The 23,924-nt window shown below is 58.7% G+C and overlaps 2 protein-coding genes across 4 annotated transcripts in view; both read left to right on the forward strand.

Annotated features, from left to right (window-relative positions):
- SLBP (stem-loop histone mRNA binding protein) overlaps positions 1 to 23,924 on the forward strand; it is a 96,458-nt gene that overhangs the window by 40,747 nt on the left and 31,787 nt on the right. The window lies entirely within an intron of this gene.
- Positions 3,473 to 11,700, forward strand: FAM53A (family with sequence similarity 53 member A). 3 transcript variants are annotated; one of them, XM_061421093.1, is made up of 3 exons: positions 3,570 to 3,888; positions 9,876 to 9,934; positions 10,700 to 11,700. In XM_061421093.1, the coding sequence occupies exons 1-3, from the start codon at positions 3,883 to 3,885 to the stop codon at positions 11,634 to 11,636; spliced, it is 1,002 nt and encodes a 333-aa protein (XP_061277077.1). In that variant the 5' UTR covers positions 3,570 to 3,882; the 3' UTR covers positions 11,637 to 11,700. The 3 variants fall into 3 exon arrangements, 2 of the variants coding, with proteins under 2 accessions (XP_061277077.1, XP_061277076.1); XR_009737180.1 differs by lacking the exons at positions 9,876 to 9,934; positions 10,700 to 11,700 and adding an exon at positions 4,828 to 5,081 and having other exon boundaries at positions 3,473 to 3,888; XM_061421092.1 differs by lacking the exon at positions 3,570 to 3,888 and having other exon boundaries at positions 9,025 to 9,934.

The raw sequence follows: 23,924 nt of genomic DNA on the forward strand, positions 1-23,924 counted from the left end.
AATTTCTCCAATATAATCAGAATCTATCACACCATACACCACTGAAAGTTCTTGAAAGCGAGCTACACCCTAGCACAAGTCCTACAATGCCCTCAGGCAGGGGGCCAGCCACTCCCATTGGAATCGGAGCAACCGGCACATCAGGGGTTAGTATTGTTGCTAAATCCCTTTACCATCGGCTTTTTTCTTAGCCTGGGTGAGACCCCCCTGAGGGGTTTTCTCCAAGGAGCACTGCATATTGTGCAGTCTGTTTTAAAATCTCCACTGTTCAAAAAACTTTTTATCTTCCTCAGGCTTAGGCAACACTTTGAGAGGCTTTGGGGACAAAGTAGGGAACTCTTGGGCCCTGGAAGGCGCAAACGGAGGCAGCAATGGCCTTAAATCAGAAAGTGGTGGATAAGTTTTTTTTTTTTTTTTTTAAGGTTTGCACAGAGCGGGAGGGAGCTCGCCAGGGCACCTGGTCACAGCGTCTCTTAGTCTCTCTCTCTCTCTTCCTGCTTTTCTCACTTTTCTTTCCTCCTTCCTTTTCGCTACCCTTCTCTTTCCTTCGTTTCTTTCCCTTTACCCTCTTTCTCTCTTTTTCTTCCCTCCTCCCTCTCTTTCTCTCTGTATCTCTTTTTCTAACTTCCTTTCTTCCTTTCTCAATCTTGCTGCGTTCCCTGATTCCTTCCTTCTCTGTTCCTCTCTCCTTTTCACTCTTCAGCTTTTTCTCTATCTTTAGATCTTTCTCTATTTTCTTTCTTTTTTTCTTTTTCACTTTTTCTTTCTTTTTATTTTTTTCTCTTTTTTTTTTTTTGGCTTGGGTGAGGCCCTCCTGAGGGGGTTTTCTGCAAGGAGCAGGCTCTGTATATTGTGTATTTTTTAAAAGCTCCTTTGTTTAAAAGAAATTTTTTTTTTTTAATCTTTTTCAGCCTTAGGCAATGGTCTGGGAGGCTTTGGATGTAAACTGCGGAATTCTTAGGCCCTGGGAGGTGCAAGCGGAGGTGGGGAAGTCGCCTTAAATCAGAAATTGTTGGATAAATTTTTAAAGGTTTGTGTAGAGGGGGAGGGGGCTCGCCAGGGCGCCTGGCCGCAGCATCCTGTAAGCCCTCTCACTCCTCGGGAGGAAGAGCACAGTCTCCCTCCTTTTCTTCGTCAATGGCAGAAAATATGATCTGCGCAGAAGGTGGAGACCCACTACCATCCACCGCTATAGCCTCTCCCATAGGCTATCCCACAGCCTCATGACGAGGGTCCAGAAGATTTTTAATCTTATTTATAGGATAAATTTTTAGTTGTGTTTTACCTTCACCCAAGTATCTAAATTAACAGTAGCCTCTTTAACAGTTTCAAGATTACTTGTATAAAGAGTTGCCATTCTTAGTTTCAGTGTTACCCATGTCAGAAAATTAAGTATAATAGAAGATAAAGCTTTTAGCTTTTAAAAGATCAGGCTCTTCTTTGGCCTTTTAACTTCAGAAACCGTTTTCTCTAAGTCTAACTCTTTAACACTTTCAACACTTCCCACTCCTCTCGCCCTGTCTATCCTACAGGGGGGTCCGCGGCACCCTTGAGTGGGGTCCTAGCCGTCCCGAACACTGGAAGAACAATAGAGCTGATGACCCAGATTGTTCCGGGGGAGGAACAGTAGGCTGATGGCCCAAACTGTTCCGAGGGAGGAGCAGTAGGGCTGGTGACCCAAACTGCTCCGTGGGGGAACAAGAGGGCTGGTGACCCAGTTGTTCCGAGAACGGGGAGCAATAGGGCTGGTGACCCTGATTTCTTTGGGGAGCTTACCTTCGAAAATCCCTGTCTTGGGCGCCACCTGCCGGGGTCCAGCCCCGGCTGATCCAGGGTATTCAAAGGAGAGACGGCGTAGGCGAAGATCAGGAAACAATTGCCTAATTAAACGTTAATTAAGGATATAAAGAGTAATAGAATGAGGATAGCTCAGTAAAATTCAGTGAAGAAAAGAGGCTGAAATAAGGATAGCTCAGTGAGGAAATTCAGTGGAGAAAAGAGGCTGAATAATTCAGCCAGAAGGTAAGAGAAAGAACAACATGGTGAGACCAAGTTTCGGTGAACAAGGCCCACACTTTATCTTCCAAAGTAGTTTTTATACCTTAAGTTATGCATAGAGGATAATGGGGGAAGGGGTAGAGTCATGCAGCAAGCCAGGCTTTCTTCCTGCAAACTTAGCATATGCAAAAGCTTAGGTGATTTGCATCATCTTCTGGCCCAGAGGCCTGTTAACATTTTAAGACCCTTTCTTCAGAAAACTTATTTTTCTCTAAAGGTGATTGGTCAGGAGCCGCCCTCCAAAAGCATTAGATAAAGTTGCATTCCTACAGAGCAAAGGTGTGGTGGGCTATAACAAGAAAAAGAATTAACTCAAGGGTCCCAGGTTACAAACATTAAAGCTACTACTTACACCAATTCTATTAATCAATACACTGCCAGGGACACAGCAGGTAAGGGATATGGAGACTTAGCAGCAAACATTGGCCCAACAAGTGAAAATCCCTTCACCAATACAATTTCTAATCAATCTTTTAACTATTCAAAAGAATCTGTGTTTACACAATTTAGAACATCTCCTGCCTCTCACAGTTGGGAGGCTCTGAGCAATCACATGTGGCCGGAAAAACCTATTCAGGCAGGCTAGAGGATTTCCAAAGGAGTTTGTAGGTTAAACACTGTCACACCCAGGAATCCTTAACTGGAACTGTAAGCTAACTCTTTTTCAGAGAGGTAGTGGGGGACAGCCCCCCGTAAAGTCAGAGGTGTAGGTGAAAGCACAAAGCAGAAAGTAGGCAGACTCTGGTTTTGGGTGTAAATGCTCGAGAATTTCCAGGGGGACTCCTGAGACTCGATCCCGCCTTTGCGTATGCCGAGCCTCCTTCCTCATGACCTTTGTCATGGGTGGAGCTCCTCATGCTGGCTCCCGGCAGTGATAGAATTCCAGTTGAGCTATTCCAGATCCTGAAAGATGATGCTGTGGAAAGTGCTGCACTCAATATGCAATATGCACTCAATACGCAATATGCCGGCTCCCAGCAGTGAGCTACCGGGAGGGTTTGACAGAAGGCTCTGAGAGAGCCTGGGGCGACCGGCTCGGGGGGCAGGGGCGGTGTCGCGGCCATCAGGGGCTGGTGAGGTTGCAGCAGGGCTGGCCTGTCCCATGTCGGGGCCTGGTGAAGCCCCTCTCCCACGAGGGGCTCTGGCTGGGGCCCACGGGGCCTTGTGGGGCACGGCAGGGCGAGTGTTCTGTGGCTGCTCCCACCCGTGGGCGGGGGGCTGGGGTGCGGGTGCGGGTGCTGTGTGGCCGGCTCTGGTGCGGCTCTTGGGTCCGAAACGCACTGAAGTGGGGCCACTCCTGCTGCAGAGCCACTCCGTGGGGACCCACTGGCCCTGACCCAGCTTTCGGAGCCTCAGGGGCCCCAACTGTGTTGCCAGAGGTGGTCACCTCATGGGGGGACCCGGGGGTGCCACCAGGGCCAAGCGTGCCAGGGGCTAAGGACCCCGCGGATGGGCTTCAGACTGAAGTGCGCTGACGTGGATGTTGCGGACAGCAAGTGCCTCTCCTGGCCTGGAGCCAGCCCTGGGGGCGGTCGGTGCCTGTGGCAGGGCGAGCTCACGTGGCACATGCTCCTGCTGGCGGGAGGGCCCTGCGCCCTGGAGGCCCCTGTCCCTTCTCTGCCAGAGGGTGCGCCCTGTTTGTGCTGGGATGCCTCCCTCTTCCCGCCCACGGCGACGCTGGCCTTGGGGCGCTGTTTCCGGGTCCTTTGGCAGGCCTGTTGAGACCCGCTGAGACTGTGTTCACGTGTGTTTTAGGATCAGAGGGCATCCCGGCATCTGTGGAAGTCTTCATGCAGCTTCCCCCTGGATCTGACCACGGATTTTATGATGGTGAGTGCCCCTCGCGATCCGCGCAAGGCCCCTGGGGTGCTTCCCATGGTGAGGGGGCTGTGCACCAGGCTTTGGGAAAGTGAAGCTGCCCAGATGGTGACCGGCGGTTGGAGGCGGGTCCTGGGCGCCTGCCGAGCCCCAGGCGGCCTCGGGGAAGGGGGTCCCCAGGCCTGGTGGTGGGTGGGAACCAGACTCTGCAGACTCCCGAGCCCCGTCCCCGCTTGCGGCTCAGTCTCTGAGCTCTAACTTGCATCAGTGTTTCCTGATCGCGCCTGTAGCTGCGGTGCCTTCTCCCTCTGGCATCCTCTGTTTCCTCCCATCGCTGGGGTTTTCCTGTCCCTCCACCTCTGTCTGTGGCTTCCCAGGCTGGTGGCCCTGGCAGTGCCCACAGGCAGCAGTGGCCACGGGAGGGGGCCAGGGTGGGTTGCAGGTAGGGTGACCAGCCGCGTGGGCTCAGGGCCCCTCCTGTCTGGGCCCCGCTGCCGGCTCCTTGTTTCTGCGACCCCCGAGCTGCAGCTCCCCACTCCGCCCGGGAGAGACCCCCAGCTTCAGCTGGGGTTGGGGCTCTCGCTGGCTGGGTGCGGCGGGGGAGGGGTGTTTAACTGCCGTAGTCAGCACTCAACGGCCGGTCGTCCCTGGGGTCTCCCCGCCCCTGGCCGAGGCCTCGGTTTCCCAGCAGCTCCTCGCGTCCAGAGTGTGGCCGACTGTGCTCCTCCGTCTGGTGCCTGTTTGGAGCGGGGTAGGGGGCCCCGCCTGCTGGTTCCCACCCTGTCCACCCGCCTTCCTGAGATCAGACAGCAGCTTTTATTAGGTTTTCCAGGAGAAAGCTCGTGCGGTCGTTTACATGCGGGAGGGTCTTAGGGGGCGAGTTTGTTCACTGCGCGGAGCTGGTGGGATGCTCGTGGTCCCGTGTGTGTGACGGTTTCTCTTTGCCAACAGCAGGCACGGAGTCCAGAGAATCCTTGGAAATGGATTGCTCGTCTTTAAAACCAAAACACACATGTGCGGGTTAGCTCAGCACCCACAGCAGCCGGGGCCTCCCGAAACCTGACGTTCCAGAAGCCTGGGGCCTGTTGGCACAGATAGAGGGCCTGGGCCCCGGGCCACGGTCGCCCTCATCACCAAGAAGCTGCAAAGCCAGCGCCTGGACGATCTCGCCCACAAGAGCTATGATGCCGGCCCAGTGAGCTGCCCACCCCGGGTCAGGGGGTGCTGCCCGGGCTGGGTCTCAGCTTGGGGAGGGGATGGGGGTGGGTGGGCAGCTCCCCAGGGAGGCCCTGGCGTCCTCAGAGCTCAAAAAGCTCCCCAAGGTAGTGATGGGGTTCTGGCATCATTAAACCACTGTGAGTGAGAGCCCAGCTCCCGGTGGACACGTGTGGTCCTGGATACCCAGCCTGGACGTCGCCCTGGTCAGTAGCCACGCCCAGCGACGCTGCCCTGGCCTCTGGGCATGGCCCCTCCCAAGAGCCCATCTTAACCTCTGTCTCCCTGGGCTGGCTTTGCCAGAGGCCGAGCCGTGTTCTAGGTTGAGTTCCCATAACTGTCAGGTCACACCCGCCCGCTCAGGCTGCAGGTCCAGAGGGAGCCGACAGAGCGTGGGCACTGCCCGGTGCTGGGGTCCGAGCCTGCAGGTCTTCTGGGCAGGTGCTCAGAGCCGGCGTGCCCTTGGTGGCCCTGGGCCGGCTTGTTGCCAGTCTGGCAGGGAAGGGGGTGGGCAGGAGGGTTCACCTGGAGAGACATGGCCAGAAAGTCCTGTCTGTATTCTTCCCGCTCTGACACCGGGGCCACCAGGCCCTCTGCACTAGCGGGCCCGTTGCCGAGAGCCGTGAGAGGGCTAGGGTCCTGCCGGGGGTGCAAGACAGGGCTCAGAGCATGGGGACCGAAGCTTCGTGGGGGCCGGAGCCCAGTGAGGGGAGAGGAGCCCAGTGAGGGGCCAGGAGCCCAGTGAGGGGAGAGGAGCCCATGGGGACAGGAGCCCAGTGAGGGGAGAGGAGCCCAGTGTGGGGAGAGGAGTCTGTAGGGCCAGGAGCCCAGTGAGGGGAAAGGAGCCCAGTGAGGGGAGAGGAGACCATGGGGACAGGAGCCCAGTGAGGGACCAGGAGCCCAGTGAGCGGACAGGAGCCCGTAGGGCCAGGAGCCCAGTGAGGGGCCAGGAGCCCAGTGAGGGGAGAGGAGACCATGGGGACAGGAGCCCGGTGAGGGGAAAGGAGCCCAGTGTGGGGAGAGGAGCCCAGTGAGGGGAGGGGAGACCATGGGGACAGGAGCCCAGTGTGGGGCCAGGAGCCCAGTGAGGGGAGAGGAGCCCAGTGAGGGGACCGGAGCTTGGTGGGGACTGGAGCCCAGTGAGGGGAGAGGAGCCCAGTGAGGGGACAGGAGCCTGTAGGGCCAGGAGCCCAGTGAGGGGAGAGGAGACCATGGGGACAGGAGCCCGTGGGGACAGGAGCCCGGTGAGGGGCCAGGAGCCCAGTGAGGGGACCGGAGCTTGGTGGAGACTGGAGCCCAGTGAGGGGAAAGGAGCCCAGTGTGGGGCCAGGGCCCGTAGGGCCAGGAGCTCAGTGTGGGGCCAGGAGCCCAGTGAGGGGAGAGGGGCCCAGTGAGGGGCCAGGAGCCCGTGGGGACAGGTGCTTGGCGTCCCTTCTCAGTGAGGACCGGCGCTGGAGCAAAAGCCGCGGCCCATCTGGGGAGAAGGCCCCCTGTTTACAGGCCTTGGTGGGGCCTGGGCAAGGAGCCCATGAGGGGCGAGGGGTGCATGGTCAGGGAGGGTCAGCCTGTGCCAGCCTGTGTGGGTATGGCCTCAGTGTGTTGTGTCCCCTGGCGTGTCCAGCTCTGTGGGTACAAACTTAGGTGGGTAGAGGGCTCAGCTTTTAAAAGTCTTAAGTTTAAAAAATACTATTTTGTTGAGGTGTACGTTGCATGGGCTTCCCTGGTGGCCCAGATGGTGAAGCGTCTGCCTGCAATGCAGGCAGACCCAGGTTTGATCCCTGATTCAGGAAAGATCCCCTGGTGAAGGGCATGGCTCCCCACTCCAGTGTTCTTGCCTGGAGATTTCCACGGACAGAGAAGCCTGGCGGGCTACAGTCCATGGGGCTGCGAAGAGTTGGACACGACTAAGTGACTATCACTTTAATTTTTCAAGTTGTAGGCAGTGAAATCTACAGATGAGGTTTGTTGTTGAGTGGGTGGGTTTCCCAGTCGTGTTCACAGTGACTTTGTCCCCATCACCCCACACGTCTCTGTTGCCCACAGAGGTCCCCGTGTGGCTTTCCGGCCCCAGAAGGCAGCAGTGTGCTCACTCGCAGGGTGCGGGTGCCCTGGAGTCTGGGGTGCACTCAGCACCAGGTCCCTGGGACTCCGTGTGGACGGAGCATCGGCGGGCGTCCCTGTGGCCTGCTGGACGGTCCTTGCCTCCCTGGAGCCCAGCCCTCGGGCCGCGTCCACAGCCGACCGTCAGCAGCAATGCCGCTGTCTGCATTTGCGTGAGGCCTCTGTGTGTTGAGTCGGCGGCCTGCCCGGCCGTCTGCTGGCACTGACCCTGCTGTGCCTTCTCCCCGGTGGGCTGTGGCGGTGTCATGGCACTGATCTCGTGTCTGATGACCAACGAGATCACGGCCACTTCCTGTACTTCTGTTGGTGTTCAGCTGCTCAGTCGTGTCCGACTGTTTGCAACCCCACGGACTGCAGCCTGCCAGGCTTCTCTGCCCTTCACCCTTCTCTTGGAGCTTGCTCAAACTCATGTCCACTGAGTCGATGATGCCATCCGACCATCTCAGTCTCTGTTTTTCCCTTCTCCCCCTGCCCTCAGTCCTGTACTCCTCAGAGTTTTTACGTGCTTTTTGCTGTTCTTTTGCTCGTCCTTTTGGGGGGGAGAGTCGTGTGTATTTTTCTTATTGGTTTGGAGCAAGTCTTTGTATATTCTGGCTGTAAGTCTTTTCTCACCTGTGTTTTATGCAAATATTTTCTCCTATCTGGTTGGGTTTGCCTTGTCATTCTAGTTCATAACACATTTAATTAACTAGTTGTTCCTGGGGGTGCCAGGTCTTACTTGGGGCGCGCGGGATCTTTGGTTGTGGCAGGCAGGCTTCCTGTGGCGTCTGTGGGCTCTGGCGTGCAGGCGCAGTTGTGCTGCGTGGGGTTAGCTCCTCGTGGCATGGGGGGATCTTAGCTCCCCGACCAGGGATTGAACCCAGGTCCCCTGCACTGGGGGCCTCCCCGGTGGCTCAGTGGTAGAGAATCCTCCTACAAGTCAGGAGCCTCAGGAGACGTGGGTTCGATCCCTGGGTAGGAAAGATCCCTTGAAGGAGGGCATGGCAACCCACTCCAGTATTCTTGCTTGGAGAGTCCCATGGACAGAGGAGCCTGGTGGGCTGCAGTCCACGGAATCACAAAGAGTCAGATGTGACTTAGCACGCACGCATTCTCCCCTGCTTTGGAAGGAGGATTCTTAACCACTGGACCACCGGGGAATCCCCACCTTGTCACTTCCTTAACGGTGTCTTTTGATGAAGAGAAATTCCAGATTTCAATGCAGACAAATGTATCAGTGTAAATTAGTTTTCTTTTTTTTAATCCTGTTTAAGAAGTCTTTGCTAATCTGAGTCTGGGAGACACACTCTGAAGCGCTGCCCCCTTACTGCAGCCTGAAGCCTGCACTGTCTGAGCTGTTCCATGTGGGGCGAGGCAGGTGTGTGGGGGCATGGCCGGCCGGCACCGCTACTCAGAACCACCACCCCTGCCCCGTCAGTGGTCTCGTGGGGCTCCCGTGGGACCCCAGCCGCCTGTTCTGTGTGTCCCACGGTCACTTCTGTCCTGGGCAGGAGACGAGGCCTGCAGAGAGCAGCCGGCCTCCCTGGGGACAGGCTGGGCGAGCTGGACTGAGGGTCCGGCTCGCCCAGCCCCTGGCTGCGCTCCTGTCCACTCATTGCACGAGTCATCACTGGGTTCCGCTGTCGCGAAGGAGGACTGAGATGGAGCCTCTGTGAGTGTGGAGGGGCGCCGGGACCCCCGCGAGTGTGGAGGGGTGCCGGGACCCCAGCCAACCCTGCCCCCCTACCGTCCCAGCGAATGCCCCCGCCCCCAGGGCACGGCACGCAGCTGGCCCTGTGCTGGGCACGGCAGGCACACAGCCTGGATCCCGCCCCTCTCGGCAGAGGCCTGGCCCAGCCTGCGTGGCTCCCTGCGTGGCTCTGTCTTGAACTGGAGCTCCGGGGCACTTGCTCACCAGCCGACCGGGCAGCCTGCATTTGGGCAGCCTGCATTTGCCCAGCCTGACTGTTGATGGGCCTCGTCTTTCTGGGTGATGAACCCAGCTTTTAACTTACTCCCTTCATGAGAACAGCAGAGAAGTTCTTTGTTTTGTCATGAGTTTGTTGTCCCGTGAAACGGTCCCCCCGAGGGGCTGAAGCCCCATGACCAAGCGCTGCGTGCTGTGGAGGAGACTCCAGGTGTGGGAGGCGGAGAAAGCTGAGCACCGCCTGCACAGGAGGTCTGAAGGCAGCAGACAGACTCAGGCCTTGAGAGGACGCGGCTCCAAGTGGGCCCTCAACCTCCCGGGGCTACACCGTGGCCGAGCAGAGTGGCATGGGCTCGGGCTGGGCCTCATTGGCCGCCGCATCCTGCAGCTGCTTGCCTCACTGGACAGAGGGCCCGTGTGGCCATGGTCAAGGCGGGACCAGCTTCCGAGGAGCCGCCCTGCTGAGGACAGCTGTGGCGGGCTTCCTGTCCTTTGCTCACCTGAAGAGCTGTTAGGCGTTTAAGTCTTTAGGAAAAAAAGAAAAAATAAAGGTATTTTGAGGTCCAGACTTGCCGCAGCCCACAGGGTTGCAGAGAGTTGGACACGACTTAGCAACTAAATAACAACTTCTCCTTTTAATCACCAGGAAGGCCAGTGCTGGGGAAAAACAGATTTCAAAACAGGCCTGTTTCTGAGCTGTTCCTGAATCTGCATGTGTAAACCCACAGTACTGAAACTTCTTTCTCTTCACTTTCAGCATTCTGCCCAGAAACTCAGCAGAAGTGGCCACTCCTTCCCTTTTGAGACTAACAGTGAGTGTTTAAAAGCCCGGGCGGGTTTTCCGGGGCTGCTGGGGGCTGGGACCGTGGGCAGGGCGGGAAGGACACGGTCACTGGCCCGGAGGCGAGGTCGCCCTCTGCTGGCCTTCCTCCCTGGGGCAGCGGCGTGGGTGGGGCCCCGGGCTGCCGCCCCACCTTCTGGAAGCTGCCTGCAGGGCGGAGCTGAAAGGCCCGCCCTGAGGGGTCCTGTGGCTGCCGTTGAAAGGACAGGCGGTCAGGCGGTGTGCGCAGCCTCGGCTCCAGCGCTGCTGGGTGCGGTGCGTGTCGGGGTCCTGTGTGCCTGGAGGGCCGGGGGCTGCCGGCCAGCCCTGCAGTGCACGCCCACAGACGTGTGCCCTGCGGTCTGAGTGGGCTGGCCGCCCGAGTGTGGATGCGCGGGCCGGAGTGCGGGTGCGCGGGCCCGAGCATGGGTGCTCCAGCCCGCCCCTGGGTGCCCCCATGGACCCAGCCCTGCCGTCCTCTCCGACTGACCAGGCATGCTCATGCCCCAGGGTCTCCCTGGGCGTCCTGCTCTCCTACCCAGGCCCCTGGGCTCCAGGCTAAGGCCTCCTAGCTGGTGGTGAGACAGTGGAGCCTCTGGTGTTGGGGTCACCGCGCCCCTAGGCGACCCCTACAGTGTGCGCTGGTTGGGGGGCGATGTTCCCAGTGGGCAGTGCCCCTCAGCACCCGCTGCCTGGAGGCCAGGGGTGTGCGCACGGGGACGGGCACCCCTCACCCCTCTCTCCATGTCTCCGCAGAAGAGCACCCCCTGGGAGGTCGTCGGTGGAGGGCGGCCCGTAAGATGCCAGGTGGCCGCGGGCCCCGCCAGCCCCTCCCCGCCTGGCCCCCGCGGCCCCAGCGTAGGCGCGCTCAGTACCCGGGACCTCAGGGCAGCACCGGCCGCCCTCAGCGCCGCTCACCAAGTGGCACGGCCACTCCCTGTCGGAGCCAGAAGAGCTGGCGTGCGGCGGGCCCCTGAGGCGCCCCGGCGGCCCCAGGGTCTGGACTATGGTCACCAAGAGGCACTGCCACAGAAGCAGGAGTGCCTGGTTGCCGGGCCGCGCCCTCCTGGCCACCAGCGCCGCCTCGCCCCCTGCGCTCTGGCCGCCCCGGGCCTGGGCGGGCCACCAGAGGGGGACCGCACGCCCTCCCCGCGACGCTGCCTGTCGCCGTCGCAGGAGCACCTGGTGCCGGAGGGCGCAGCCCCACCGTCGGCCGGCAGCATGCCTGCGCCCACACCCGTGTCCACGCCTGAGCCCAGCCGCTGTCAGGGCCTGCTCTGCTGCCACTCGCAGGCGTGCGTGCGCGCGGGCGGGAAGGGCCGGCGGAAGCGCGGGCACGTGGACGACGCCCGCTGGCCGAGCCCGGCCCTGGACTTCCTGAAGATGGCCCGGGTGAAGCTCCCTCCCGCTTCCGGTGCCGGGGTGCCGCCCTCCACCCCACCCCCGCCCCCATCCTGTTCCCCAAGCTCCCCAGTGCTCCTTGGAGCATTGCCCAAGGACAGACCCACATGTCCGTGTTTGTCGGTTGTGCCTGGGCCTTGTGGGTCAGCTGGGCCTAGGGCTCCCGTGTGTTGGGAGATGCTTCGGGGGCGTGTGCCACCCCACAGTCCCTCCCCGTTGGCTCTGGCCTGCCTCCTGGGGCCCTGCCCGCAGAGGGTGGACTCCTGTCCCCCTCGGTCTCTGTCCGCTCGCTGGTGAAGAACCTCGTCTGCCGGCTGGCCTGGTGCTGTGGGCTATCGCTTGCTGGTGGAGAACCTTGTCTGCCGGCTGTCTGGTGTTGTGGGCTGTTTCCTTTGTCCCGCATCCCCCGTTTCCTGCAGACCAAGTCGTCCCATTTGTCTTCACGGCTGTCTCAGATGCAGGCGCTGTCCCCGGGCATCTGGTGACGCTGGAACCCAGAAGCTGACCTGTGGCTTCGCATGTGGGTGCGGCCTTTCCATCAGGAGATTTCAGTGGGGTGCTGGGACGCCTCCATCTGCGTCCCTGGTTCTCCAGGGAGGCCTCGGCCCGTGCCGCCTGGGGAGGCTGGGCCCAGGCCGGTGTGACCCTCAGGTGACCGCTTTTGGGGCTTGTGTCCTGTGTTTGGTGGACCGTGGCCCCCCCAGCCCAGTGGCAGGGGATGAGGGCCTTGGCCGGGGCAGGTCGGCGGAGGTGCGTGTCTGCGTGCCTTCCCGCGGCCAGAGCCCCAGTGCCGGGCTCCGGGTGCTCCGGGCAGTCAGGGGCCCCTCCCTCGGCCATCCGTGGCTGTGGCCGTGGCTGTGGCCTGTGGGCAGGGTCAGCTCTGGTGCGAGCACGGACACTGGGCTGTGTTTCCATGAGGGAGAGAGGTTGAGCGTTTGTCTGGAGAAGGCCCGACGCCTCGGCTAGGGGCATGTGCAGCGGGGGCAGGTCAGCTCTTGGCTCGCGGGACGGTGTCTGTTCAGGGCTGCGCGTGGCCGGACAGGTCGGGTGTCCTCCCTACTCTCGGCTCAGTCTCGGGGCCCCTTGGCTCCAGCCCCTGAGCCTGGGTACAGTCCCTGTCCGGCGTAAGTCGGCCGACGCAGGCAGGCACGTTCACACCAGCTGTTTTGCACACAAGATGAGAGACCCTGTAAGATCGAGGGCCCCTGATTCAGACTCAGTCTTGACCTTTGATTTTTTGAAAAAGTATTTTTTGTTCACCTGGTTAGATGTAGGTCACCATCAAACCGGAGCAGGACCGCCCAGTGACGAGAGTCGTGCGTATCGGTTCAGGTCCCCTGAGCAGCTCGGACTGCCCCCTGTAGTTTTGTGACACCTTTTGGGCCGTGAAGTCGGTGGTTTCTAGCTGCGTGTGGCCTGAGCCAGGAGCGTCCCGAGCTGCGCCTTTCACACTTGAGCTGCAGTTGTGATCACGGCTGGGCTGTGTCCCGGCCGCAGACAGATCTCTGGGCCGCGGTCCTTCTGCCTCCCGGCAGGTTTCCACCATCCAGCAGAAGGCCTGACCTCTGTGCCGTGACTTCATGGGTGGAGAAGTGGGGAGGGACACGTCGGCTCTGCCACCGAGTGTGCGGGGCTGGGCCCGCCCTGCAGTGGGGGGCAGGTAGGAAAGTGACCGTGACTGGGGAGTCCACCTGCATCTGAACGCAGAGGAAACTCTTTCACGAACCCTCATTTCGTGACCAGAATGTGTGGCCAGTTGTCAGGTCTCTGAAGACTTGATTCTTCAGTTTCACTTTCCAGTGGCTCACTCGTTGCAGTAGAGCAGTGACGGCTGAAACCAGGGCGTTTGTCTGCTGGAGCGAGCGGCTCGAAAGTGCCGGCTCCAGAGGGACCACGGGGGGCCCGGGGGCGCTGTTCTGGGACACGCGTTTCAGGACCCTGGCTGTGGGGGGCCCGGGGGCACCGTACCCCATAACCGCTGCCCACACACTTGTGGCCACCTCGTGCTCTGCCAGTGGCCTGAGAAACCCTGAAGCATGCAGTGACGGGTCTGGGGCAGCGTGGCCATGCGAGGAGCTGCTGCTGTGTGCATGCCCGCTGCTCCGCCCGGATCAGGACCTCAGGGTGGCTTGGTGTGGCCACTCGGCCTCGGCTGCCTGTGGTACCACCGAGAAGAGGTGCCTCCGAGCGGGTGGGCATGTGTCTGTTGCTGGGGCCGGTGCTTGGTCTGGGGGCGCAGACTGGGGATATGATTGTCGGGGGCAGGGCCCTGGCAGGGAGGAACTGGCCATGGTGGGCAGGAGCCCTGTAGAGCCCGTCTCAGCCGGGTGCCCTGGGCTGGGTGGGGAGATGCCTGCTGGGGCAGAAAAGGGTGGCGGCTCAGGGGAGGCTCCGGTGTGGGGTGTGTGTCTCTCTCTGGAGTGAAAGGTGAGGACACCTGCAGTGTGTTTGTGTTGAAAGCGGAACCACTGGAAGAGGGAGGGCTGGGGAGGGGCCTGGGGAGAGGCCTGGGGAGGGGCCGTGGGGGGCTTGCCTGCCTGGAGCTGGGGGGCCCTGATGGGCGCCTCCTGAGGCTGTGGAGGCAGAAGTTGGGTGGTCTGCTGAGCGGGGCAGCTGGACGTGGACCCTGGGCCTCTGGCCCACCTTCCCCTGAGTATTTCCTGGGACTTTGGACACAGCTTTGGCCTCGGGGCCCGGGCCCCCATCCCCAGTGGGACCACCTGCCCGAGGCAGGGGTGGGTGGGCAGGGCTCTCAGAAGGTGGCCCCCAGGCAGGGAGAGTGTGTGGTGTTGCCAGAGGACCAGGGAGGTTAACATGGACTCGGGGACCCTCCGGGGCCAGTGGGACACCGCGTTGCCCGTGACCTCCTGGAAGTGCCTGAAGCTTGCGTCTCTTCTGTTGCAGATTCTGAAAACTTCAAAAAGCCTCTGCCCTCTCGATTACGAAGACGAGGATGAGGAGGACACCCGAGTGAGGACGGCCTTGTCCTCCCCGTGTGACCCCCGTGGCCCTGCCATGCGGGGCCCAGGCCTCCGCCCTACCAGCCCTGGCCTGGGGTCCTGGTGGGGCTGGGCCACTGGCGAGGGCGGGAGCGGCGGGGACCCGGGTGACTGGGACAGTGCTGGCGAGGAGGGCGTCCTGCCCCGGGGCCCCGGCGAGCTGGACCTGGAGCAGATGGAGAGCTGCTGACCGGTGGGCGGGGCCTGGGGGCGGGGCCTGGGGCCTGGGGCGGGGCCCGGGCAGATGGCGGGCGCCTCACCTCTTCCGCGCAAAGGCTCGGGGTGTTCTGAATGTGACGTGTTCCTCGGATTCAGCCTTTCCTAAAGCAGTATTTCGTATTTTTACGCTTTTGCAATTCTGAGAAAGCATCTCTGTTTTGAAACGAACTTTCGGATGGGTGTTCTGTTAACAGGCTCTGTGTGCAGACTGGCGTGGCCGTGTGTCCTGCACACGGTTCAGCTTCTCGGGACCCCACGGCACGGTCCCCGCGAGCCAGCTGCCCTGTCTGGAGCAGGGCCGCGTCTCGGGCCGCCGGCCGGGGGGCTCAGGGCCGAGGCTTTGGGCTGGTGAGGACGGTCCGGCCTCTCGTGCCCCTCCCCAGGCAGGTGCCGGGTGGGGCAGGGGCCGGATGGGTCTCCGTTTGTTCGTTCTGGAAACCCTGAGATTTCCACCAAAGATGTTGATCTGAGGAACTTTGGGTAAAAAAAGGAGTTTGAGACAGCAAAAGGAAATGTTTATGACCTTTGCAGACACGTCCTTGATTTTCTTTCCTGAGAAATTGTCATGGGGCCCCAAGGAGAGCGAAAGCACCTTCTGAACTAGTTTGGATGTTGGTGGAAGGCAGGCAAAATGGGGAGGTGGGCTCGTCCTGCTGGACCCGCACCCTCAGGCCTCCGCCTGCAAGTGCTGCCTCAGTGCTGGGGCCCCTCGGGCTGCCTGCCAGGCGCTGGCCCGTCTCCTGCTGGAACCCCAGCAGCACCTGCCCGGTGGCCGGAAGGGTTTTTTCCCGTTGACATCAGAGAGGTCTGTCTTCTGCTACAACCTCGGCTGCAGCCTGAGGCCCCGCTGCCCTCAGACACACACTGTGCTCCTGGCTGTTCCCCTGGGTTGGGGGGCTGGATGTCCGTGCCCCAGATGGATGCAGAACGGGCCTCCTGCCTTGTTTTGAACAGTCCACCTGTCCCATCGGAGGCTCCCCTCCACTGGTGGCCCCTCTGGGGTGTTGCCTGGACAGCGGGGTTTTGGAAGCTTCTCAGACTTAGCTGAAAGAGGAAAGGTCAAAGATAAGGGGATGGGGGACCTGCAGAGCATGGGATGGGGGGTGGGGGGTGGGCTGGAGGCCTCAGAGGACATTGCAGGGCAGTGGCGAGCCGGCCCGAGAGCCTGCAGTGTGCCTCCTGCTTGGGGGCTGGGTTTGGAGGGTTGGTCTCCTCCCACCAGAAGCCTAAGATCCACCTGAGCTCAGCCAGTCGAGGTTCAGCGGGCGTGTGCCAAGCCCTGAGTTCAGGGAATAAAAGGATAAAACCGAACAAAGAGGAAACGGGTAATAAAATCGGGGCAGAAAGGGAGGACTTTGACAAGGCTGCCGCGAGGAGACTGGGGGTCTTGCCTCTGCTGGACTCAGGATGGGCCGGGCGGGATGACCAGGGAGGGACAGTGGCGGGGGCGAGAGGAGGGACGCAGCCCCCGAGGGCAGCAGAGATGCTGACGCTGGTGAGGGGGCGCAGTGGGCAGGAGAGAAGCAGGGTGCAGACACAGGCGCTGGAGTCAGAGCCCGGGGGCGCCCTGCAACTGCGGACTGTCCTGCAGAGACCATGCCCACCCAGGACGGCTTTGGGCAGACCCCACGGGACACACAGACGAGGTTCCGGGTGGAGACACGCCCCTGAGAATCGAGCCAGGCCCGGGGACCCTGGTGTGGACAGCGTGGGGGGACCGTGGGGGTGGAGCTCAGTGGCAGCCGGAGTCAAGGGTCAGGGTGGACAAGGTTGAGGGCAAGCAGGGTCCAGCTCCTGTAGCCTCCACACCAGCCCTCCAGATCACAGTGGGGAGAGGGCCCTGGTCCCCTCACTCAGGCCACCAGCCTCAAGGCCCCAAGCCCCTCCCCACATGCCCCCGGGGCCTCTGACCTTGGCCGCCCACTCTCAGCAGGGCCCCTCCCAAGGGTTTCTGCTCGGGGGTCTCGTGGAAGGGGAAATGACACCCCCTCCCCCGCAATCATGCACCTCTTTCTGCTTTTCTGCAGGTTTTTTAACTAATTTAAAACCTATTTAAGTTGATTTTGGTAATTTATATTGTCTTAGAACGTTGTCAGTTTCATCAAGAGAATCCTACTCTCTAACTTGTTACTTTTAATCCCAGCTCTCTGCCCGCCTCTGGGCCCGCTGGGCCTCTGTGTTCCCTCGCTCTGTTCATTAGCCCGTCAGACGTTTGTTTATTTTATTTATTTATTTTGAGGCACCAGCTCGTGGATTTACTGAGGAGTTCCCCCATTTTTCTTGTTTCCAATTCATTAATCCGCCTTTATCTGTACCCCCTCCTGCCTCCCTGGATTTACTTTATTGTTCTGTTTTCCCTCCTTGTGTCCAATGTTTAGTTCATTTATTTTCAGTCTCTAGCTCAGTAATAAAAATATTTAAGGCTGTGAATTCTCCGCCAACTCCTCCTGAAGCTGGCTCCGCGGACGTGCGGTCTCTCTCTCTGTACAGCTGTAAAATCGTCTGTCACGGTAACTTTTATTTGCTCTCTGACCTAGGAGTTATTTAGGAGAGTAGCTTTGAATTTCCAAATCGTCTGGCTTCTTTTAAAGATCCTTTTAGCAATTTTTAGGTTCACTGCATTGGCTTAAATAATGAGGCCTATAAATGTTTTATTGCTTGGAATACAGCGAGGTATGTGTGCACGTGTGTTCATGCATGTGCATGCGTGTACCTATGTGCACACATGTACACCTGCACCTGTGCCTGTGTGCACACGTGTGCACCACATGCACGCACCTGTGAGGACCTGTGGGCCTACGCGTGTGCATGCACACACATGCATTTGTGCCTGCCCACGTGTGGCTGCATACATGCGTGATGTGTGCACGTGCACACACATGCACACACATGTACCCATGCACACACGTGCACGTGTGTACACGCACCTATGTGCGCACACACAGCCACATGTGAGCATCTGTGGACCCGTGTGTGTGTGTGCAGCATGTGTTTGCCCGTGTGTGGCTGTGTCCATGTGTGATGTGTGTGCATGCACGGGTGTGTATATGCCCCTGTGGGGCTGTGCCCAGGTGCACACACACATGCACACATGTGGAGAATGTTCTGTGGTTTCCAGCCAGGTGAGGGCTGTCCAGACAGGGCCTCCGGGAGGGGACTCAGGCCTCGTTCTTCTTCAGTTTTGTCCACCTGCTCCTGGGTTTCTGGCCGAGGTCTGGGCACTGGAGCTGGGCTCCCCAGGTACTCACAATGACACCCCCGATCTCATGCCCCCTTCATGGGCCCAGATGGCCAGGAGTGCTTGTTAACAAGCCACAAAGACAGCTTGAAGCCCCACTGCTGGGCGGCCTGGGAGAGGCTTGTGGGGGACCGCTGTGCTGGCGCAGAGGGTGGCCCTCATCCTGGTCCTGGCCCGGGTGTGTGCCAGGTCTCCCCTCAACCCTGAAACAAGGAGTGGAGCTTGGAGCGGACCCAGGGGATTCAGACAGAGCAAGCCCAGTTTTACTCCCAGTCTGCTAATTGTAGAAAATCACGTGAATGCTGAGCTTCTGTTTGTCTATCGAGACGATCATGTGATGTTTCTCCTTTTATCTGGGGGCACTGGGGGGCTCAGACAACAGACACCTGTTCCCCCCAGTCCTGAGGCTGCAAGTCCCAGGTCAGGGTGCGGGCGGGGCAGGCTCCCCTGAGGCCTCTCCTGGCCGTGTAGACGGCATCTCCTCCCTGTGTCCTCACGGGCTCTCCCGCTGAGTGTCTGTGTCCTGATTCGTGTCCCTGTAAGAACACCAGGCAGCACTGGATCAGAGCCCACCCTCGGGGCCTCGTTTTAGTCACTTCTTTAAAGACCGTGTCTTGGACTTCCCTGATGGCCAGTGGATCAGAATCCAGTGCAGGGGACGTGGGTTCAGTCTCTGGTCCGGGGAGATTCCACTTGTCGGGGAGAAACTAAAGTCTGTGCTGAGCTTGTGCCCCGGGAGAGGCCCGCAGACTGCAGCGGAGAGTCGTTCCCGCTCAGCACGACCAGAGAAAGCCCGGCAAAACCGGAAATGATGAATAAATGCGTTAACTAATTAAGTTATAGAAAACAACCCTGGTTCCAGTTTTTTGATCTTGGCAAAGTACGTGCAATATTTACCACGTTAACCAGTTAAAAACTGTATTGGATTATAGCTGACTTACGATGTGTTAGTTTCAGCTGTACAGCAAAGTGAGTCTGTTACACGTATATCCCCTCTTTTCAGACTCTCCACATGAAGGCCGTTACAGGGTACTAAGGATAATTCCCTGGGCTATACTGTAGGTCTTTATTGTCTGCTTTATATATGGTAGAGATGTGCTGTGTGCCGTGCTCAGTCGTGTCCACGTGGACTATACAGTCCATGGGATTCTCCAGGCCAGAATACTGGAGTGGGTTGCCATGCCCTCCTCCAGGGGGTCTTCCTGAGCGAGGGATGGAGCCCAGGTCTCCCCGTTGCAGACGGGCTCTTCACCACCAGGGAAGCCCATGTGGTAGGTACACTGTGTGTCTATCAATCCCAATCTCCCGATTTATCCTGTCCACCTTCCCTCCTGGTAACCACAAGTTTGTTTTGCACGTCCGTAAATCTGTTTCTGTTTTTAGTTATGTTAAATATTGTATTTACTTGTTTGGCTGCACTGGGTCTTCGTTGCAGCACGTGTATCTAGGTCCCTGGCCAGGGATTGAAGCCGGGACCCCACGTGCCGAGTCCCAGCCACTGGATCACCAGGGAAGCCTCTCTGCTTCTCTGTTTCACACTCCAGGCAGGAAGTGCGTGCATGTTGCTGGGCAGCCACCGCCACCGTCCACTCCGAGCGCCTCCGTCTTCCCCAGCTGAACTCTGCACCCGTTTAACTTTCCACTCCCCTCCCCCAGCCTCGCACCCCCTGCTTTGTGGATTTGACTATTCTAGGGGCCTCGGGTAAGAGGGACCACACAGTATTTGTTTTTTTGTGCTTTTGGTGACTGACTTACGTCCCTGAACTCAGCACAGTGTCCTCAAGGTTCGTCCTTGTGGCGGGTGTCCGCATCCCCTTCCTGCCTGAGGCTGCAGCACAGCCTGCTCTGTGGACGGGCGCCGTGGTAGCCTCCACCTCGTGCCTGCGGAGAGTGTGCCGCTGTGGACACGGGGCACCGAAACCCCTTTGAGACCCTGCTTGTAATCCTCTGGGGCGCGTGTCCAGAAAGGGAATGACGACCCTGCGGTGACGCTTTGCTTAGTTTTCGAGGAGCCTCCACGGTGCTCTCCAGCCGCCAGGCCGTCTGCGTTCCCACCAGCAGTGCACAGGCTCCAGTTTGCCCACGCCTGGCCGGCACCCAGGGTTTGCTGTCGTGTGGGTAGTTAGCCTTCCGTACGGGGGCGGGGGCTGATGCCTGTGGAGACTGTCTGTTTTCTATCTTGTTGCTGATATTTAACTTTCCTTCATGATAGTAGGAAATGTATTAGAGGTTTATGGCCTGACGTAGGGGCAATTTTTATAGCTGTTCTGCCTGTGCTTGAAAAGAATATATATTCTGAAGATGTAGTATCTATCTGTTTGTAAGATCTAGATTTATTGTAAAGTCTTTATTGAAATTTTTTGTCTACCTGATGAATCAAGTCTTGATAGCGTGTTAGAGTCTATGATGGTGGAAATGTCTGTTTCTCCTTGAAGCTTGGTAGCTGCATTCACGTTAGAATTATATATTTCCAGTTAATCTTTTCTAAAAATAATTTTATGTATGTATTTATTTTTGGCGGTGCTGGGTCTCTGTTGCTGCTCGGGCTGCTTGCCCTCTAGATGTGGGGAGCGGGGGCTCCTCTAGTTGTGGGGTGTGGGCTCCTCACTGAGCGGGGGCTCCTCTAGTTGTGGGGTGTGGGCTTCTCACTGAGTGGGGGCCCCTCTAGTTGTGGGGTGTGGGCTTCTCACTGGGTGGGGGCCCCTCTAGTTGTGGGGTGTGGGCTTCTCACTGCCACTGCGGTGGCTTCTCCTGTTGAGGAGCTTGGGCTTGAGGGTGCTCAGGCTTCGGGAGCTGCGGCCCACACACCCCGGAGCGCGCGCTCACTAGCTGTGGTGCACGGGTCTAGTTGCTCTGAGGCACGTGGGATCTTACAGGATCAGGGATGGAACCCGTGTCTCCTGCATTGGCAAGCAGATTCTTCACCACGGAGCCACTAGGGAAGCCTCACAATGAACCTTTTATGGTTACAAATTGACCCTCTTTGTCTCTACTGATAATTTTGATTAAACTTAATTTTGTGTATTAGTAAAATAGCTATAATCTCTCTTTTGATTGCCACATTCAGCACTTTTGATGGCCTTCATTCCTTTCAGTAGATCTGAGTTTTCACTGGGTATCATTTGTCTTCAGCCTGAAGACCTCCCTTTGGCATGTCTTGTAACTGTGGGTGTGATGGCTCAGCTTTCATTTATCTGAAAATATCTTCATTTTGCCTTAATTTTTGAAGGATAGCTTTATTGTACATGGAATTCTGCTTTGTCGCCTTCCTTTCTTATTTTATAAACTTAAAATTTTTTAAATTATTTAGTTGTGCTGGGTCTTAGTGGCGGCACTTGGTCTTTGCTCTTCACCGCAGTGTGCAGGACCTTAGCTGTGGCGTGTAGGGCCTAGTTTCCTGACTGGGGATTGAACCTGGCCACTGGACCCCAGGGAAGTCCCTCCTTCCTTCTTCAGAGAAGCAGTTCCATTGTCTTCTGGCTCGCATAGTTTTTGGTGAACGGTCAGAAGTAATTTGTTGTTGTCGCACTGTAATGCGTCTCTCTCTTTTTCTAAAAAAAAAGCTTTTGAGAATTTCTCTTTAGTTTTGGCTTTCAGCAGTTGGCTCTATCTAGGAATGGTTTTTCTTTGTATTTATCTTGCACGGTTGCTGCTGTTTCAGCTAGCTTCTGAGCTTAGTGGGTTGTTAGACTTTTCTGTAGTCTCCCCTCTCCTGTCCTCGGGGCCTCCGGCTCCTTGTATGTTAGATGCTTGATAGTTTGGGTGGTTGACCAAGCCCTCCAAGCCCCCGTCCCTGCGGGCAGACCCCCTGGGCCAGCCCGGCACCCACCCTGGGTGTCCTCGACAGGCTCGTCTCTCTGCAGACTTCAGTTCTCCCAGCATCCCCAGCTTGAGTGGTGACGAGTTGTCTTCTCATCAGGAGCTGAGGGCTTCACCATCCTCAGCCTTCTGACCAGAAGGGGATGTCAGCAGGGGTATACTTTTACATCCTTTTGTGTTAAATCTTTTGGTGACCGTGTTTGGTAGGTCTTTGGTGAACAGACCAGAGTGGTTTTCTCAGTCCCGCCTCCAGCTTGACCTGGAGAGATGTGTTTTTGCTCTTGTTTTTCACTGACGGTCGATCTTCTGTCACCGGGTCCCGCGCCCTTTGTCTCCCTCTCCTAGCTGTGACCCCAGGACTCCTGTTTCTGCTCTGCAGGGGGCACCCCACTGCCACGCGAAGCACCCTTGTCTTGCAAAGCCTGAGGTCTGCCAGGTCTTTGCCTCCCCCTGCTACACCAGGACCTTGGTCAGTTTAGTTCTGGCCCTGCCCTCTTGGTTTCCTGTCCTCTTCTCGGGCACGGGCAGGCTCGTTTTACCCACAGGATGTTGACAGTCCTGTCGTGCGCTGTCAGGATCCCTGCATACGCTGCCCCCCCCACCCGATGGCTCCTCCTCGCCCCCCAAGGAAGCTCACGAGTGGCAGGCTTCCCTTGGCTGCCCAGCCCTGCTCCCTGTGAGCCCAGGAGGTGCGAGCCGTGGGGCATCTCAGAGGCCGCCCTCTGCCCAGCGAACACCTCTTCAGCTCAGGCACTGTTCTCTGGCTCCTCTGTGTGCCCCATGCTGGGGTCCCTCCCCAGGGAGCTCCCTGTTCAGCTGAGAACTTGCTCCGGGAACAAGAAGCTGTGGTGACAGATGACAAATGAGGCCCGCAGCACTGCACCGACTGTAGCAGGGAGAGTGTTTGTGGTGCCCGGGCTGAATGCAGCTCTGCCAGTCCCAGGCAAGACCCAGGCCGCATGCACCCCTGGGAGGCGGGGGGATGGAGACCCTTGCTGAGGCAGCACCGGGTGAGGGGACACGTCGCAGCCCCTGTGCAGCCGGGACCTCCCTGGGGAGAGGCTGCAGGGAGCCTGGGCGGGCACAGGTGGGCAGGTACAGGTGAGGGGCCGAGGCTGGGTGGACGTGACAGTTATGGGACAGAAGTCTTACTGCTCTGATGTTATTTTCCTAAAAGTCTTACACTGAGACATCTTTTTATTCTTAGCATATGGGATTTATTGATTTGGGTGTTAATCGCATACATTACTATACATTCAAGCTATCTAATTGTCTTTTTAAAACTTGTTTTTGAGATGAAATGCATGTTACATGAAAGTAACCATTTCAAAGCGACAGTCAGTACACTGGTGGGGTTGTGTGGCTACCACCTCCAACCGGTTCCCTGTGGCCCCAGAGAAGCCCCGTCCTTGGCCATCACCACTCCAGCCTGCTCTGGTTCTGTGGTTTGCCCCTTCTGGACTTTTCAGGGAGGTGGAATCTTACAGTGGGGGCTTCCCAGGGAGAGAAAGAGACCCCTGGGAGGCGGGGGGATGGGTTCTGGGCCGGGTGTCCCCACATGGACAAAACTCATTCTCCTGATAGTGTGGACAGGGGCCGGGCCCAGGGAAGCAGCTGCGTGTGCCCCTTGGCCCCCAGCTGCCCTCTGGCTGGGCCTTCAGAGTGCACGTCCAGGATGCCGGTTGGTTCCAGGAGGCCCCTGGTCACTCACCCTGCGGCTGGGTTTTCCTGCGGCGGCCTATGGCTCCACCTGCGCTGCCCCTGACAGCCACTGGGTGGCAGCAAAGATCGCCCCGGCAGTGGCCGAGCCCTTGGCCGGCATGCTGGCCAGTGGGCAGGCCCGCACGGGTCTGGAGCCCGGGGTGGGTGGGTGTGGGCAGACCCTGGGGCCCAAGTGTGGCAGCGATGGTGCCCCCGTCAGGCCCACCCACTTCAGTGCCCTCAGGGCTCCTGGGCCTCTTCCTCCTTCCTAGAGAGGGTTGGGCCTAGGGAGGGCATCAGTGCCACGTCCCAGAGTGCTGGGCACCCTGGGGGTGTAGACAGGATGGGACGCCCATCCCCAAGGAGGCCCAGATGCCTAGGGGCTTTTCAGGGGAGCAGGAGCCCCGGGTGGGGTGAGGCAGGCAAGTCGTAGGTGTGGCCCCGTGGCTGTGGGTGTGGCCCCCGTGGCTGTGGGTGTGTCCGCTGGGCTTACTGAATCCAGTCCTGGTCACTGGACAGTGCACTTCACAGATGGGACTCTGACTCCAGAGTGAGGGGCTTGCCTAAGGCCATGGGACTCACACAGCCCTAACATTCAGGGGTCACTGC

This window comes from Bos javanicus, chromosome 6 (genome assembly GCF_032452875.1).
Source record: "Bos javanicus breed banteng chromosome 6, ARS-OSU_banteng_1.0, whole genome shotgun sequence".
NCBI lineage: Eukaryota > Metazoa > Chordata > Mammalia > Artiodactyla > Bovidae > Bos > Bos javanicus.

Coding starts and splice junctions, on each gene's coding strand:
- FAM53A (XM_061421092.1), top strand. CDS start 9,831: ATGTGTAAACCCACAGTACTGAAACTTCTTTCTCTTCACTTTCAGCAT. Junction 9,935..10,699: donor CCTTTTGAGACTAACAGTGA/GTGTTTAAAAGC, acceptor TCCGCAGAAGAG/CACCCCCTGGGAGGTCGTCG.